Here is an 18567-nt window from a genome sequence, read left to right as displayed (position 1 = left end):
CTGATGCCGAGTGATATGGAGCACTTTTTCATGTGTCTGTTGGCCATCTGGATGTCTTCTTTGCAGAAATGTCTGTTCATGTCCTCTGCCCATTTCTTGATTGGATTATTTGTTCTTGGGGTGTTGAGTTTGCTAAGTTCTTTATAGATTCTGGACACTAGTCCTTTATCTGATGTGTCATTTGCAAATATCTTCTCCCATTCTGTCAGTAGTCTTTTGATTTTGTTAACTGTTTCCTTTGCTGCGCAAAAGCTTTTGATCTTGATGAAATCCCAATAGTTCATTTTTGCCCTTGCTTCCCTTGCCTTTTGCGTTGTTCCTAGGAAGATGTTGCTGCGGCTGAGGTCGAAGAGGTTGCTGCCTGTATTCTCCTCAAGGATTTTGATGGATTCCTTTCGCACATTGAGGTCCTTCATCCATTTTGAGTCTATTTTCGTGTGTGGTGTAAGGAAATGGTCCAATTTCATTTTTCTGCATGTGGCTGTCCAATTTTCCCAGCACCATTTATTGAAGAGGCTGTCTTTTTTCCATTGGACATTCTTTCCTGCTTTGTCGAAGATGAGTTGACCATAGAGTTGAGAGTCTATTTCTGGGCTCTCTATTCTGTTCCATTGATCTATGGGTCTGTTTTTGTGCCAGTACCATGCTGTCTTGATGATGACAGCTTTGTAATAGAGCTTGAAGTCCGGGATTGTGATGCCACCAACGTTGGCTTTCTTTTTCAATATCCCTTTAGCTATTCGAGGTCTTTTCTGGTTCCATATAAATTTTAGAATTATTTGTTCCATTTCTTTGAAAAAGATGGATGGTACTTTGATAGGAATTGCATTAAATGTGTAGATTGCTTTAGGTAGCATAGACATTTTCACAATATTTATTCTTCCAATACATGGATTGCTTTTAACTCCTTGTTGTCTCATATCCTTGGTTAATGACAACTTTTTTTTTTTTTTTTTCTTCACACAGCTTGGCCATGTAAATCCACCACAGAGAGGTGACACAATGATATAGATGAACACGACTGAAATGATGATGAGGATGATAGTGAGTTTGAGATTCTTCATACACATGGCTCGTGCAAGATTTCTGCTGTTTGTTTTGAAGGTGACAGACGAATCCACAAGATTTTCTGTTTTATCTATCAATAATTCCAATCTTTCTCCTCACTGAGCTACCAGATCTATGTTTCTGACCATGATTCCTTTCAGTTCATCCACTTGGGCTTGAGCCTCCACCACTTTGTCTATGCCCTTATTCTCAGAGTGATGCTTCAACTGTGCAGCCAAGACACTTGAGAACTCGCTATTCATGGCATATGGGAGTGCTATCTGTGCTCTTGAACCATATGTAGTCTGGAACCTCTTCTTTAGCTCATTCAGAAAATTAAATGCTCGAGAACGTTCAAAATCATCATCAGTGATACAAAGATATACAATCCTGTCTTGGCAGATGTAATGAAACAAATAATTGCCATGTGAGTACGTTAGTTTGTTATTTTCAGAAGGTATCTTAGCCAGAATCTGCTCTGTCACCTCCAGGAAGTTTCCTCCACACCAAGCATGTTTGGCAAGGATAGTTGTTCCCCTGGTGACGACTGCAAAAAGAATGGCCATGGCTTCAATCTGTCCAGGCACCCCCTAAGAGCGCGTAGGCTCAAAATCGAGTGGCATAAGCCAGGGGCGGACCATGATGAATACTTTCTTAAAACAATACTGGCTTATCTATGAAAAACCCGCAGCGAATATCATTCTCAATGGAGGAAAACTGAGAACTTTTCTGCTAAGGTCAGGAACATGGCAGGGCTGTCCACTATCACCACTGCTATTCAACATAGTACTAGAAGTCCTAGCCTCAGCAGTCAGACAACAAAAAGAAATTAAAGGCATCCAAATCAGCAAAGAAGTCAAACTATCACTCTTTGCAGATGATATGATACTTTATGTGGAAAACCCAAAAGACTCCACTCCAAATCTGCTAGAGCTTGTACAGGAATTCAGTAAAGTGTCAGGATATAAAATCAATGCACAGAAATCAGTTGCATTTTTCTACACAAACAGTAAGACAGAAGAAATTAAGGAGTCAATCCCACTTACAATTGCACCCCAAACCATAAGATACCTAGGAATAAACCTAACCAAAGAGATGAAGAATCTATACTCAGAGAACTATAAAGTATGCATGAAAGAAAACGAGGAAGACACAAAGAAATGGAAAAATGTCCTATACTCATGAATTGGAAGAATAAATATTGTGAAAATATCTAGGCTACCAAAAGCAATCTACACATTTAATGCAATCCCTATCAAAATGCCATCCATTTTTTCAAAGAAATGGAACAAATAATCCTAAAATTTATATAAAACCAGAAAAGACCTCAAATAGCCAAAGGAATATTGAAAAAGAAAGCCAAAGTTGGTAGCATCACAATTCCGGACTTCAAGCTTTATTACAAAGCTGTCATCATCAAGACAGTGTGGTACTGGCACAAAAAACAGATACATACATCAATGGAACAGAATAGAGAGTACTGATATAGACCCTCAATTATATGGTCAACTAATCTTCAACAAACCAGGAAAAAATGTCCACTGGAAAAAAGACAGCCTCTTAAACAAACGGTATTGGGAAATTTGGACAGCCACATGCAGAAAAATGAAATTGGACCATTTCCTTACACCACACATGAAAATACTCAAAATGGATGAAGGACCTCAATGTGAGAAAGGAATCCATCAAAATCCTTGAGGGAAATACAGGCTTCAACCTATTCAAGCTCAGCTGCAGGAACTTCTTCCTAGGAACACTGCCAAAGGCAAGGGAAGCAAGGGCAAAAATGAACTATTGGAACTTCATCAAGATTAAAAGCTTTTTTCACAGCAAAGGAAACAGTTAACACAACCAAAAGACAACTGACAGAATGGGAGAAGATATTTGCAAAGGACATATCAGATAAAGAGCTAGTATCCAAAATCTATAAAGAACCTAGCAAACTCAACACCCAAAGAACAAATAATTCAATCAATAAATGGGCAGAGGATATGAACAGACATTTCTGCAAGTAAAACATCCAGATAGCCACAGACACATGAGAAAGTGCTTCACATCACTTGGCATCAGGGAAATACAAATAAAAACCACAATGAGATACCACCTCCCACCAGTCAGAATGGCTAAAATTAGCAAGTCAGGAAATGACAGATGCTGGTGAGGATGCCGAGAAAGGGGAACCCTCCTACACTGTTGGTGGGAATGCAAGCTGGTGCAACCTCTCTGGAAAACAGCATGGAGGTTCCTCAAAAAGTTGAAAATAGAGCTACCTTATGACCCAGCAATTGCACTACTGGGTATTTACCCTAAAGATACAAATGTAGTGATCTGAAGGGGCACATGCATGCAAATGGTTATAGCAGCAATGTCCACAATAGCCAAACGATGGAAAGAACCTAGATATCCATCAACAGATGAATGGATAAAGAAGATGTGGTATGTATATATATACATACCATATATATATATGTGTGTGTGTGTGTGTGTGTGTGTGTGTACACATATATATACACACACACCACGAAATACTATACAGCCATCAAAAGAAATAAAATCTTGCCATTTGCAATGACAGGGATGGAACTAGAGGGTATTAAGCTTAGCGAAATAAGTCAATTGGAGAAAGACAACCATCATATGATCTCCCTGATATGAAGAAGTGGAGATGCAACATGGGGGGTTTGGGGGGTAGGAAAAGAATAAATTAAAGAATATGGGATCGGGAGGGAGACAAACCATAAGAGACTCTTAAATGTCACAAAACAAACTGAGGGGGTAGAGGGGTAGGAAGAGGGTGGTGTGGTTATGGACATTGGGTAGGGTATGTGCTATGGTGAGTGCTGTGAAGTTTGTATACCTGACAATTCACAGACCTGTACCCCTGGGGCTAATAATACATTATATGTTTATTTTTAAAAAAATGTCTCCTGTCCCCTCTCCCTTTGCCCCTATCCCATGCTCTCTCTATAAAATAAATAAATATTAAAAAAAAAGTCTGAAGAGAGAAACAGACAAAACCATAAGAGTGGAAGACTTTAATACCCTATTTTCAATAGTAGATTATCCATCCAGACAGAAAATCAACAAATGAATAATTGTTGGGGTAAAATGGGCAGTAATAAATACCGGAGCAGAAATAATAAAACAGAGACCATAAAAATAGTAGAGAAGAATAACAAAACTAAACCAGGGGTGCCTGTGTGGCTCAGTGGGTTAAGACTCTGCCTTCTGCTCATATCATGATCCCAGGGTCCTGGGATGGAGCCCTGCATTGGGCTCTCTGCTTGTCAGGGAGCCTGCTCCACCCATCCATCTCTCTGCCTGTCTCTCTGCCTGCTTGTGATCTCTCTCTTTCAAATAAATAAAAATAAAATAAAATAAAATAAAAATAAAAAAGTAAACAAAACTTTGGCTACACTAAGACTAAAAGAGAAGAAGACTCAAATAAATAAAATAAAAAAATGATTTTCTATTTCTTCCTGATTCAGTTTTGGAAGATTATATGTTCCTAGGATTCTATCCATTTCTTCTAGGTTGTCCAATTTGTTGGCACATAATTTTTGACAGTATTCTCTTATAATACTTGTATTTATGTGGTATCAGTTGTTACTTCTCCTCTTCCATTTCTGTTTGTGTTTATTTGGGTCCTTTCTTTTTTTTTCTTGGTCACAAAATACCTCAAATAGACATAGCAATCTTGAGAAAGAAAAACAAATCTGGTAATATCACCATTCCAGATTTCCATAATCAAAACATTATGGTACTGTCACAAAAATAGAACCAGAGATAGAAATGCTCCCAATAGTTCATTTTTGGTTTTGTTTACCTTGCCTCTGGTGATGTGTTAGTAAGAAGCTGCTCTGGCCAAGGTCAAAGAGGTTCCTGCCTATATTCTCCTCCAGGAGTCCGATGGTTTCCTATTTCACATTTCAGTCCTTCAACCATTTTGAATTAACTTTTATGTATGGCGTAAGAAAGTGCTCCAGTTTCATTCTTCTGCATGTCGTTATCCACACCATTCGTTGAATATCCATTGGATATTCTTTCCTGCATTATTGAAGCTTAGTTGACCATGTAGTTGTGGATCCATTTCTGGGTTTTCTCTTCTGTTCCATTGTTCTACATATCTGTTTTTGTGCCAGTAGTATATGGTCTTGATGATTAGAGTTCTGTAATATAGCTTGATATCTAGAATCATGATGCCTCCAGGTTTGCTTTTGCTTGTTCAAGAGTGCTTTGACTACTCAAGGTCTTTTGTGGTTTCATATGCATTTTAGGGTTGTTTGTTCTAGTTTTGTGAAAAACACCGGTAGTATTTTGATAGGGATTGTGCTAAATGTATAGATTGCTTTTAGTAGCATAGACATTTTAACAACATTTGTTCCAATCCATGAGCGTGGAATGTTTTTCCAATTCTTTTTGTCTTCTTCAATTTCTTTCATAAGTGTTCTGTAGTTTTCTGAATACAGACCTTTTACCTCTTTGTTTAGGTTTATTCCTAAGTACCTAATTATTTTTATGCAATTGCAAATGGTATCAATTCCTTGATTTCTTTTTCTTCTGCTTCATTATTGTTGTATAGAAATACAAGAGATTTCTGTATATTGATTTTATGTTCGGTGACTTTGCTGAATTCATGTATTAGTTCTAGCAATTTTTTTGGTGGCGTCTTTCAGGTTTTCTACATAGGATATCATGTCACCTGCAAATAGTGAAAGCTTGATTTCTTCCTTGACAATTTGCATGCATTTTATTTCTTTTTGTGGTCTGATTGCTGAGGCTAAGACTGCCAGTACTATGTTAAATAGTAATGGTGAGAGTGGATATCCATCTTGTTCCTGATCATAGGGGCAAAGCTCTCAGTTTTTCCCAATTCAGAATTATATTAGCTGTGGGTCTTTCTTATATGACTTTTGTGACATTGTGGTAGGTTCCATCTATTTCTACTTTGTTGAGGGTTTTTATCAAGAACAGATGCTGTATTTTGTCAAGAGATTTTCCTGTCTCCATTTAGAGGATCACATGGTACTTATCCTTTTATTAATGTGGTGTATCACATTGATCTGTGAATAGTGAACCACTCCTGCAACATAGGAATAAAACCCACTTGATCATGGTAAATACTTCTTTTAATGTATTATTCAATTTTATCTGCTAGTCATGTACATCAGAGACACTGGTCTGTAGTTCTCCTTTTTAGTGGGGTGTTTGTCTGGCTTTCACATTGTACATTTTACAGCTAAAATTTTTTTTTTAAAAGAACAAAAATGTAGTTATTCCCATTGTCTCATTAGTGGTCCCTAACCTTAACCTTTATTTCTTTTTAGAAGCAGATCCTTGGGCACCTGGGTGGCTCAGTCATTGAGCATCTGCCTTCAGCTCAGGTCACGATTCCAGGGTCCTGGGATCAAGTCCCGCATCGGGCTCCCCACTCTGCAGGGAGCCCTGTTCTCCTTCTCTCACTCCCCCTGCTTGTGTTCCCTATCTCACTGTGTCTCTCTCTGTCAAATAAATACATAAAATCTTAAAAAAAGGAAAGCCCTCAGTTAATGAATAAAAAACCTCCATATTCTCAAATAATGAAAAACTAATTATTTTAACAGATTTAAAGACCCAAAGAAAATTTATTTTAAAATGCAATTATCCCAAATTAAATTCCTATGGCAAGGTCAGACAGCAGACTGGATACAGCAGAGGTGACAATTAACTAGGAAAATAAAAGAAATAATTGAGAATATAAGGAGAGAGACTAAAAAACAACAATGGAAACATGAAAAAGAGGGTAAGAGATATGAAGTTTAGATAAGAAAGTCTGAATATGTTTTGAGACACCAAATCATAGATTCAAAAAGCTAAATGAAATTTATTATGTTGTTAGACAAGATATGGTACGTCATAAGTTTTTGTTGTAGTGTTCAATGATTTATTAGTTGCATATAACACCCAGTGCTCATCCCAACACATGCCTGCCTTAATATCCATCACCCAGTTACTCCCTTGTTTGTTTCCTGAAGTCCAGAGTCTCTCATGGTTTGTCTCCCTCTCTGATTTCACCCCATTCCATTTTCCCTCCCTTCCCTGTGGTCTTCAGCTCTATTCTTTATGTTCCATATATGAGTGAAAACATATGGTAATTGTCTTCCTCTGCATAACTGATTTCACTTAGCACAATTCCCTTCAGTTCCATCCATGTCAATGCAATGGTGGGTATTCATCCTTTCCGATGGCTGAGTAATATTCCATTGTATATATAAACCACAATTTCTTTATCCATTATTCTGTTGAAGAGCATCTTGGTTCCTTCCACTGTTTGGCTATTATGGACATTGCAGCTATGAACATTGGGGTGCTGTGACCCTTCTTTTTACTACATCATTATATTTGGGATAAAGACCTGGTGGTGCAATTTCTGGGTCATAGAGTAGCTCTACTTTTAATGTCTTGAGGAACCCCCACACTGTTTTCCAGAGTGGCTGTACCAACTTGCATTTCCACCAACAACACAAGAGGATTCCCCTTTCTCCACAACCTCACCAACACTTGTTTCCTATCTTGTTAATTCTGGACATTCTAACCGGTATAAGGTGACATCTCATTGTCATTTTGATTTGAATTTCCTTGATGGCTAGTAAAGTTGAATATTTTTTCATGTGTCTGTTAGCCATTTGGATGTAATTTTTGCAGAAGTGTCTGTTCATGTCTTCTGCCCATTTCTTGACTGGATTGTTTTTTGGGTGTTGAATTTGAGAAGTTCTTTATAGATCTAGGATATTAGCCCTTTATCCAAAATGTCATTTGGAAATATCTTCTCCTATTCTGTGGATTTCCTCTTAGTTTTGTTGACTGTTTCCTCTGCTGTGCAAAAACTTATTTGATGGAAGTCCCAAAAGTTCATTTTGCTTCTGTTTCCCCTACCTTTAGAGAGGCATCTTGAAAGAAGTTATGCCCAGTGTTCTCCTCTAGGATTTGGATGGATTCCTCTCATGTTGAGGTCTTTTATCCGTTTTATCTTTGTGTATGGTGTAAGCGAATGGTCTAGTTTCATTCTTCTGCATGTGGTTGTAGAGTTTTCCCAGCACCATTTATTGAAGAAACAATCTTTTTTCCATTGGATGTTATTTCTTGCTTTGTCGAGGATCACATGACCATAGAGTCCATTTCTGGGCTCTCTATTCTGTTCCATTGATCTGTGTGTCTGTTTTTGTGCCAATACCATATTGTCTTGATGATTATGGCTTGTAATATAGCTTGAAGTCAGGCATTGTGATGCCTCAGTTTTGGTTTTCTTTTTCAACATTCCTTTGGCTATTTGGGGTGTTTTCTGGTTCCACACAGATTTTAGAATTATTTGTTTTAGCTCTGTGAAAAATGTCTATGGTATTTTGATAGGGATTGTATTGAAAGTGTAAATTGTGCTCTGGGCAGCATAGACATTTTAAGGATATTTATTTTTCCAATCCATGAGTATGGGATGTGATTTCATCTCTTCAATTTTCTTCATAAGTGTTCTGTAGTTTCTAGAGTACAGATCCTTTGCCTCTTTGGTTAGGCTTATTCCTACGTATGTTATGGTTTTCGGAGCTGTTACAAATGCAATTCTAATTATGGAGCATTATTAAGATAAATAATAAGACACCCAAATCTAGACACATAAGAGCATACCTGCAGTAAACAAACAACAATAAAGTGGTTTTCCCCCCAATGAGTAAAATCTTTAAAGTAACCAAAAATTGTGGGGAAAAGGAGCAGAATGCAGAACAGATTTTCTTCAAAGGAGAAACAGGTAGACACCTGATTTCTAAAGAGCAATTATGAAGACAAAGGGCAGTGGAATGACATTTTCTGTATGATCAAAGAAAATAACTATTCACCTAGGATTCTCTATGCAGTGAAAATGTATATCAAGAGAAAGAGGAAATAAAGACATTTACTTAAAAAAATTTTTTTTTATTCATTTGTAAGGGAGTGAGGGAAGCGGAGAGAAATAGGGAGCACAAGTGGTGGGGAGGGGTAGACAGAGTGGACGAAGACTCCAGGCTGAGCAGTGAGCCTGAAGTGGGGCCTGATCCCAGGACCCTGGGATCATGATCTGAGCCAAAGCCAGACATTTAATCAACTGAGCCATCCAGGTGCCCATTAAAGACATTTTTAAATAGAGGTTCATTACCTGGCAGTTCTCACTCACAAAAATTTTAAAATATGTACATAAACAAACAGAAGAAAAATAATCTCAAATAGAAATTCTGAGATGTAAGAAGAGAGGAAAAAAGTTAAATATATAGTTCAATTTAAATGAACATTACATTGAGACTATTGTATGAAAGTTATAAAAATGTTGATTTTTTTTAAAGACACAAGACAGAAAACACAAAGCAACAATACACATAAGTTTGAAGCCAAGTTGAGTTAAACATATTCAAAATTCCTTGTATTAACATTATCCATGGACAGGAGAAAATCCTCACTAAGATATTAGCATATCAATAGCAATGTATGAATCAAATGAATGAAATCACAACTTAATTCAGTTTTCCTGAGAAACGCAAGGTTGGTTTGACATGAGCACATAATGTAATTCCCCACACTGACAAATTATTAAAAAAATTATCTTAATATATGCAAAATAAACATTCGCTCATTCAACATTCATCCATGATAAAACTTAGAAAACTAGTAGTATAAGGGATCTGTTAATATAATTGTCAAATAAAGACCCTAGGTGACCCCATAACAAATACTCTTTGGTGTTCTCAGTTTTTATAATCCTTTTCCCTTAAGTGTAGCCAAGATCTGTAACTTGACTCTAGCTATTAGAACATGGAAACTGTAAAGGAATCTTGCAGATATAATTAACTGTTAATTTTGAGTTAATCAAAAAGGGATTATTCTATGTAAGCCTGATTGAAGCAGGTGAAATCCTTACAAGAGGGACTGAGCCCTCTCTGCAGGGAAATTCTTCTTACTGGCCTCATGAAGTAAAATGCCATATTGGAGAGGTCTACCTGGCAAAGAACAAGGAAGAGCCTTGTTATAGAATGAATATTTCTGTTCCCCCGGCTCCCAAATAAGCATGTTAAATCTTAGTGTTAAATGTAATTGTATTTGGAGGTGGAGACTTTGGGAAGTGACTACTCATGAAAGTAGAACCCTCATGATGGGATTAGTGCTCTCATAAAGGAGTCCTGAGAGAGCTCCCTTGGCCCTGTGCAGTATGAAGAAACAGAAGGAAGACCACCATCCATGAACCAGGAAGCAGACCCTCACTGGATATTGAATTTGCCAGTGCCTTGAATTTGGACCTACCAGCCTCCAGAACTGTGAGAAACAATATAATAAGATAGTTTAGCAAGATAGGTGAGTCTAAGCTCAATATGCAAAAAATTTTATTTCTGTAACCTAGCAACAGGAAATGAAATTGATTTTTTAAAATAATATTTATGGTAGGATCAAATGTATCAACAAACTGGGAATAAACCTAAAAAATATCTGCAAGACATTTATAGGAAATTTTTTTAAACATTGAGAGGTAACCAATTAAAATAGTGTTTGAAAAACTCAGTATTATGAGAGAGAAAACACAAGCAGGGGAGCAACAGGCAGAGGGAGAAGCAGGCTCCCCAGTGAGAGAGGAGCCCAATGTAAGACTCAATCCCAGATCGCTGGGATCATGACCTGAGCCACCCAGGCATCCCTGATCTGAATTTTATCATAAGGAAACATAAGAAAAATCTGCACTGAAAGACATTCTACATTACTGGAATTAACTCTTCAAAAGATTAAAAGTCATGAAAATCCAGGAAAGACTGACTAAGGAACTGTTCAAAACTGAAAGAGACTAAGAGCCACAACATTGGAATTAAATACATGGCTCTGAACAGGACCTTCCTTGCTGTAAAGGATATTACAGACAAGTGACAAAACTTAAAAAGAGCATGAGGATTAAATGATTAAATGATAGAATGTATAGGGTGCTTAGGTGGCTCAGTCAGTTAAGCACTGCCTTGGGCTCATGTCATGATCCCAGGGTCCTGGAATGGTGTTCTGTATAAGTCTCTCTGTTTTCAGCAGGGAGCTTGCTTCTCCGTCGTTCTCTGCCTGCCACTCTGCCTACTTGTGCTCTCACTGTCTCTCTCTGTCAAATAAATAAATGAAATCTTTTTAAAAAAAAGAATGTATAGTTGACACAGTTTGAATGGGTACAGTTATATACAGAATTTTTCAATAAATCCATGACAGTACTGTAAGTGTATTTTCTCTTCCTTACGATTTTTAAAAAGATTTTCATTTATTTATTTATTTATTTATTTATTTGATACAGAGAGAGAGAGATCACTAGTAGGCAGAGAGACAGGCAGAGAGAGAGGAGGAAGCAGGCTCCTTGCTGAGCAGTGAGCCCAATGTGGGACTCGATCCCAGAATCCTGGGATCATTACCCAAGCCAAAGGCAGAGGCTTAACCCACTGAGACACCCAGGTGTCCTATAAGCACAAATTTTTTTTAACTTGAAGGGACAGAGAACTTGAAGAAGAAAATCGTTACTTGAACCAAAGAACCTGAAACTGAAGAAATTCTTCCTTGAAAGAATTATTCATTTCCTTCAAATAAAACTTGCTTTATCAAAATCAATCAACAAATGAGTTACCTATGATGTGAGTTATTTATAACAATTTAAAACACTGGACAGATTTGCCATCTAGCCTCTCCATTAGTCATATGTACAAAGACATGATTAACTTTAATTATGAATTAAATCCACTCAGAAATTATAGGTAAACCTTCATTTCCATGTGAGAACATTTCTCTACCTTCTTTGTGACAGAAAAGGAGATTTACCTAATGGGTGAACTGGGGAGAAGGCACTAAACAGTGCCTACATGCTTCCAAATCTCTTCTTTGTAATGCTATGCCTGCCATAGTAACATGAATTGAAGTCTGCTTTCATCTTTGTGGGATGGGCATCAATCATCTATTCCTTCCCTTTACAACTGTGTGTGTGGAAGTGCCTAATTTGCAATAAAGTATAAGGAAGTTCGCTGTGGCTACATACCTAAGGCACATCCTCCAATTTGTTAGTATGTATTAAAGTCACTAAGCTTATCTCCAGCTGCCTGACTCCTGTGTTCTCAACTCAGAAAAAGAAGAGCAATGTCATCTGCCACCTACTCCACCACAGTTCCGACAAGAAAAATGATCAGACAATACTTAGAAATGGTTTCTTCTTCCTTGACTTTATACCTAACATTCATTGTTCAAAGCAACATACTTTAAAGAGGGAAAAAGTTGAAAAGAACAATTTCAGAAATAAACACAGAAAGACAAAATGAGGAGATAGAGGAATATGTTCCAAAGGAAAGTACAATACAACACTTCAGAAAAATAGTTAAATGAAACAGAGATAAGTAATCTCCCTGATAAAGAGTTCAAAGTAATGGTCATAAAAATGCTCAGCAAACTTGGGAGAAGAATGGATGGATTTAATGAAAACTTCAACAAAGAGAAAATATAAAGAAGAACCAATCAGAGCTGAAAAATACAATAACTGAAATGAAAAATACACCAGAGGGAATCAATAGCAGATTAAAAGCTGCAGACAAACAGATCAGTGATCTACAGGATAGGTTAGCAGAAATCATCAAAGCCAAAAAGCAAAAAGATAAAATAATTTTTAAAATGAGGACAGGTTAAGGGACCTCCTAAGATTGAGCCCCACACCAGGGAGTCTGCTTCTCCCTCTCTCTGTGGCCCTCCCCTCCCATCTGTGTTCTCTCTTGCTTTCTTTCAAAAATAGATTGAAAAGAAGAACAAAGAAAGAAAGAAAAGGCCATAACTAGAAATAAGGAAATTATGAAAGAAAGAGTTTTATTGGTAAAAGCAAACATACAATAAAAGTAATAGATTGATCATTTTTATAAAGCCAGTATGAATGTTAAAAGACAAAAGTAGTAACAACAATTATATCTACAGTAATTAGTTCAGGGATACACAAAATAAAAAGATGTAAATTAAGAAAATAAAAAGGTGTAAACTAAGATATCAAATACATAAAACAAGGTGGGGTGGAAAAATGTAGTGTTTTTAAAATGTGTTTGAACTTAAGTAACCATCAACTTAAAATAGACTTCTATATGCATGGGATGTTATATATGAACTTCATTGTGATCACAAAAATCTATAATATACAAAAAAGAAAAAGAAAGGCAACCAAGCATAACACCAAAGAAAGTCCTCAAATTAGAAGGCAAGAGATCAAGACAATAAGGAAACCAAATGAAAGAACAAGATTGAGGCCTCATTTACCATGAGCCTATGCTACTTTTGTCTACATTAGTAAGACCATGAATATACTTTCAAAACCATAAACCTATGTACATTGATTGAAATGGATATTTTAATAACAATGATACACAATGGAAACTAGCTGCTAAAGACTCCCTATTACTCCCATCATAGTCATCAATCATTCAAGTGATGGCAAAGTAGATATACGTGAACTTCATTTTAAAAATTCCAACTGTGGGGCACCTTGGTGTCTCAGTCAGTTAAGGATCTGATCTTGACTTTGGTTCAGGTCATGATCTCGGCATTGTTGAGGCCGAGCCCTGCATCAGGCTCTGCACTGAGTATGGAGTCTGCTTACCCTTTGCACCTCATTCCCCACCACCAGCTTGCACACACTCTTTCTCACCCTCTCTCTCTCTCTCTAAAAAAAAAAAAAAAAAAAGAATCTAGTACTTGTTTGATTTAGCAATTAAGAAAATGCTCTACAATTGCTCAGCAAGACATTTTGTAAAAATTGAAATAGAAGTGTTACAAGTTTTAAAAAATGCTCCAAGTAAGACAACAATTAAGGATTAACAATTAAGTAATTGTTAAGTAATTAAGTAATTAACAATTACTCTCAGGTGAGAAAATGACAATTACAATTTAAAAAGAAATATTAATCTCTTTAGCATTATAAGTTTATTTAATTCATAGAAAGGACTTATCATGGATTCTTTTAAATAATAAATATCCATATGTGACTAAGTGTTTGGATTCTTATTGTTCACTTATACATAGGGGTGGGAAAAATGGGTAACAGCGACCTTTAAAGTGGTTATGAACCATTGTCAACCAGGAAATTAGTCAAAGTATCTAAGTATAGATTTCATTAGTGAGCAATAATAGTTACTTTCTAAAATTGAATTTAGATGTAGGTTTTCAAGAAATTTAAAATGTGTCTGTTTTGGGGTGCCTGGGTAACTTAGTCAAGTGTCTGACTCTTGTTTTTGGCTCAGGTTATGATCTTAGGATTGTGAGATTGGGCCCCATGTAGGGTTCCACACTCAGCAGGAAGTCTACTTGAGAATCTCACACTCTCTCCCCCCTTGCACACTCTCTCTCTAAAATAAATAAAATCTTGAAAAAATAGTAAAATATGTCAGTTTAGTTATATTTATTGAATAAAGGTAATAATAGGTATCTCTTGAAAGTAAGAGCTTCAGGAACTAAGAAAAAAATCAAAATTAATGTCTCATTTCTTTATTAGCACAAATAATTATGACTTTTACTTAGTGTGTATTAGTTAGCGAAACAACTCAGAATTTTACCAAATTAAAAACAAAAATTATATCAGGAATCTGAAACCCAAGGAAAAAAAGGAAAGATAATATAACTAAGCTTGGTCAAGAAAGTATCGATGTCATTATTTGAATGCCGTGAGTCTGAGGTACAAATCACCACATTTCCTCTTAGAGCAACATTTCTATTGAATAGTGAACTATTTTTATTAACATTTCTACCATAAGGCAGATCAAGGGCTGGCCTCATATTAATAGTGTCAAGCAAAGTTTGCTTCTGCTGCTTCTCCACCAGAAGATTGGTACTGATCTCCGCCAGCCTCTCACTAGTCCTGTTCAGATAACAAAACACAATGCTTAGTATTTCATTTCTCCCCAAATCAGTCCTAAATTACTTGCATTTTTTAAGTTTCCATTATAGTAAACAGAATGTGCCATTAAATAATGTTTTAACATGGTAAATGTGGCAGAGCAGACCTACTATGTATAATTATAGGTTTAAAACTATTCTAAAGAAGTATATATATTTCTAGGGTTCTTAACTAACAAGCAATTCAAATTAAGGAGGGAGATAAATGGCTATCAGTGATGTCCATGGCTTAACAGGTAATACCTGCTGCCTTCTGGAATGGTTGTACTTAAAAGAATCTTGGGGATGCCATGACACATACTTATATTTAGTAAACCAGTTTAGAGCTGCAAAAATAAACCATCCTGGGGAGTCTGGGTGGCTCAGTCAGTTAACCATCTGCCTTCAGCTCAGGTCAGGACCCCACAGTCCTGGAATTGAGCCCCACACTGGGCTTCCTGCTCAGCGGGAAGCCTGCTTTTCCCTCACCCTCTGCCTGCTGCTCCCCTCTGCTTTTGCTCACTTGCTCTCTCTCTCTCTCTCTCTCTGTAAACAAATATGAAAAATCTTTAAATGGAAATAAAAAAAAAATAAATCCCTCAAAGACATTTTTCAAGCATTGGCTTTCACCACTCTTGTACACTTCACACATTACCTCAGAGAAATTGAACATTTGGCACTGAGGATTAATCTAGATGAACAATTGCTAGAGGACAAGTAGATGGCAGAGTTGTGATCAGAAAGAACTGAAACAGCTCCAGAGGCAATTAGGTTATAACACAGATGCCAGGGTACTGGAGGTGGAATCTGCCCTTTCCGTCTTGACCTTTTGGGTTAAAGATGCAGTCTTCCAAAAATAAACTAACATTAATAAATAAATATTAATAAACTCATTTCTATTTAGGGTAATTCTGACAATTTTATAATAATATGTTGTCTAAATTATAAATCTTCAAACAATTAGTTTAAAGACTAGGAGATCGAATTAACTGAAAATATTCAAGGGAAAAAAATAAAATAATTTAAAACCAAAAAAAAAAAAAAGAGAGAGAAATGCAAACTGTCTTGGGCTAACATTTCAACAGTAAATTCATTTACAAACATCATTTTTCAAAATTATACTATCTAGTTGGCTTTCACTTACTACTAATCTCATGAACGTGGCTCCATAAAAATTATGATTTAGAGGCAAATTAACAAGCTAACTCTACTTTCTACGATTGTTTTAACTTACTTGTTCAGTTCATTTGTCAATGACATTTGATGTGTTACTTCTTCTAGGTAGAGGTGCTGGTATCTTTCCAATTCTGTTTTAGTAAGATCTTGAGAATTTTTTATTTTGGATAATTCAAATTCCAGCTCTTTAATTCTGAGTTCCATTTGACTTCTTAGTGAAGCATTATTATTTTCTCTTAACTGTGCTAAGCTTTCTTGAAATGCTACTCGTGTCTAAAGCAAATTAAAAGCATAGTTTTAAAATTGTTACAACCTGGGTAATTACAGTATATTTCTTTCTTTTAGTTTTGTGTCAATGATTCAGAGAGCAACTTTTAAAGTGAAAAAAAAAAAGCTGAGATGTAAAATATTTATCATTAATGTGAAACTGAACTAAATGTGAATAATGTTCATTCTTACATTAGAGCTCATGCAATCTGATAATTCAAAGAATAATAAAATCATTTAAATTTTTAAAAAGTGAACAGTACAACTTAAGAATAATTGAGGTACCTGGAGTGCCTGGCTGAGTCAGTCATCTGAGTGCCTGACTCTTGGTTTCTGCTCAGATAGTGTTCTCAGGGTCCTGGGATAAAGCCCTGTGTCCTACTCAGCATGAAGTATGCCTAGAATTTTCTCTCTACCTGTCCATCCCCCACTCGTGCTTTCCAAATAAATAAATAAGATATTTAATATTAAAAAAGGGAATAATCCAAGTATGGCACCATTTCTTTTATGTAGGAATGCCCAGAATGAAGCCCAAACAAGCAACTGACTGAGCCATCCATGGACCCCATGATCAAAATTTTTAAAGCACAGTTTTTTCTTTTCCTCTCAATAGCCTTGTTTTATACTAACTGGTCTTAAAAAATAAAATGACTTTCTACTGCGAATCACTCTGAAAGATCAACTAGTGTGAATAATAATGAAAACTGCAATTTTTAAAGGGAAGGAACAAATGCTTCCAGAAATTTACCAAATTGCTATAAAGGAAGTAGAGGAAAACTCTACACTGCATATAACCAAAATGTAATTTGCAGTGAAATGAATTAAAGCATTTTATAGATGAATAAATTAACCTCTAAAAATAGATAAACTTCTTTCAATTTTTCTGCTATGTTCAATCTTGTCCTTTCTTCAAAATCCTGTTTATATTGTTCTATTTTACTGTATTCTACCATATTGACTTCTACACAACTTCTGGGGTTTACTACTTGTTGTTCCAACTTCTTTTTATTCTTCTCTAGCTTTTCACATTTCGTCTGTATTTCTTTCATGGATGATCATTTCTGAATAAGAACCTGGTTTTTTGAAGATACAGTTTCCAGTTTTGCTGTAAGATCATCAACCTGCATGAATAAAATAATACAGTTTGGAAGTAGAGTGAAAAGAGTCTAATGCAAAACTAAGACCCTAAAATTTTTTTAAAGATTTTAAATCTCTGCACCAAACATGGGGCTTGACTCACACCCCCAAGATCAAGAGTCACATACGTTACTGACTGCTCCAGAAAAGTGCTCAGATTTTAAAATAAGTTCATTTTCAACAAAATGTTATCTATATTGTAGTACAGTCTTGGAATGCGGAACCTCAAATAACTCAGAAAATGAAGAACAAAATTCAAACCACTAGGAGTTGCTAAAATCGATCTCTGCTGTCATCCTCTTTGCCACACATTTGTATTTGATTTTTATATTTTTATTTTTCTGTAATTGTTTCAGATTTTTCCTCCATAAAATAACTGCAAGTCACGTCTTAGTAGAAAGTCTCTTAACCCTTCCCTCATCTTAACACTCCATAATTTTTTAAAAGATTTTATTTATTTATTTGAGAGGGAGAGAGAGCAAGAGAGCAAGAGTACAAGAGCAGGGAGAGGGAGAAGCAGACTCCCCACTGATCAGGAAGCCAAGCATGGGACTCGATCCCAGCATCCCAGGATCAGAACCCAAGCCAAAGGCACTTAACTGAGCCACCCACGTGCCCATGTACTCCATAATTTTTAAAGAAGTTTTAGGAATCCCATATTGACTTATGTAGGTCTGAGCCAATAAATGCTTACCAAAATAAGACACTGAAAATAAGACTCTAATCAATGAATCTGTAAATACTGATTCTAATGTCATCAGCCTCTTTCTGAATTACAAATGTTTTATGCTAATTTCAATTGCATTCTGAGGAGAAATGATTCACAAGATTAAGAAATCACATCTCTCAGTAAAAAAAAAAAATAGTAGTGGGGAAAATTTTAGTGAGATGATCCATATATTTTTGGATAAAAAAAATTCTTTAACTCGACAGTGTTACAATCCTTTGTTACTTCCCACAAAATAAGAGAATATACTAAGCAATGAAAACAACCAAAAAACTTGCTGGAGTTTCAGTGATGCTGAGTTGGGA

General features: G+C 36.1%; 1 protein-coding gene across 1 annotated transcript; it reads right to left on the bottom strand.

Moving 5' to 3' along the window:
* Positions 1–893: 893 nt before the first annotated feature.
* LOC131839884 (vesicle-associated membrane protein 7-like) lies at positions 894–1681 on the bottom strand. The gene has a single exon (XM_059187614.1). The coding sequence runs from the start codon at positions 1611–1613 to the stop codon at positions 1164–1166; it is 450 nt and encodes a 149-aa protein (XP_059043597.1). The 5' UTR covers positions 1614–1681; the 3' UTR covers positions 894–1163.
* Between the last annotated feature and the right edge of the window lie 16886 nt (positions 1682–18567).

Source organism: Mustela lutreola, chromosome 8 (assembly GCF_030435805.1).
Source record: "Mustela lutreola isolate mMusLut2 chromosome 8, mMusLut2.pri, whole genome shotgun sequence".
NCBI classification, from domain to species: Eukaryota; Metazoa; Chordata; class Mammalia; order Carnivora; family Mustelidae; genus Mustela; species Mustela lutreola.
The sequence above is the reverse complement of the archived record's forward strand: the minus strand, read 5'-3'. Positions and strand labels throughout refer to the sequence as shown.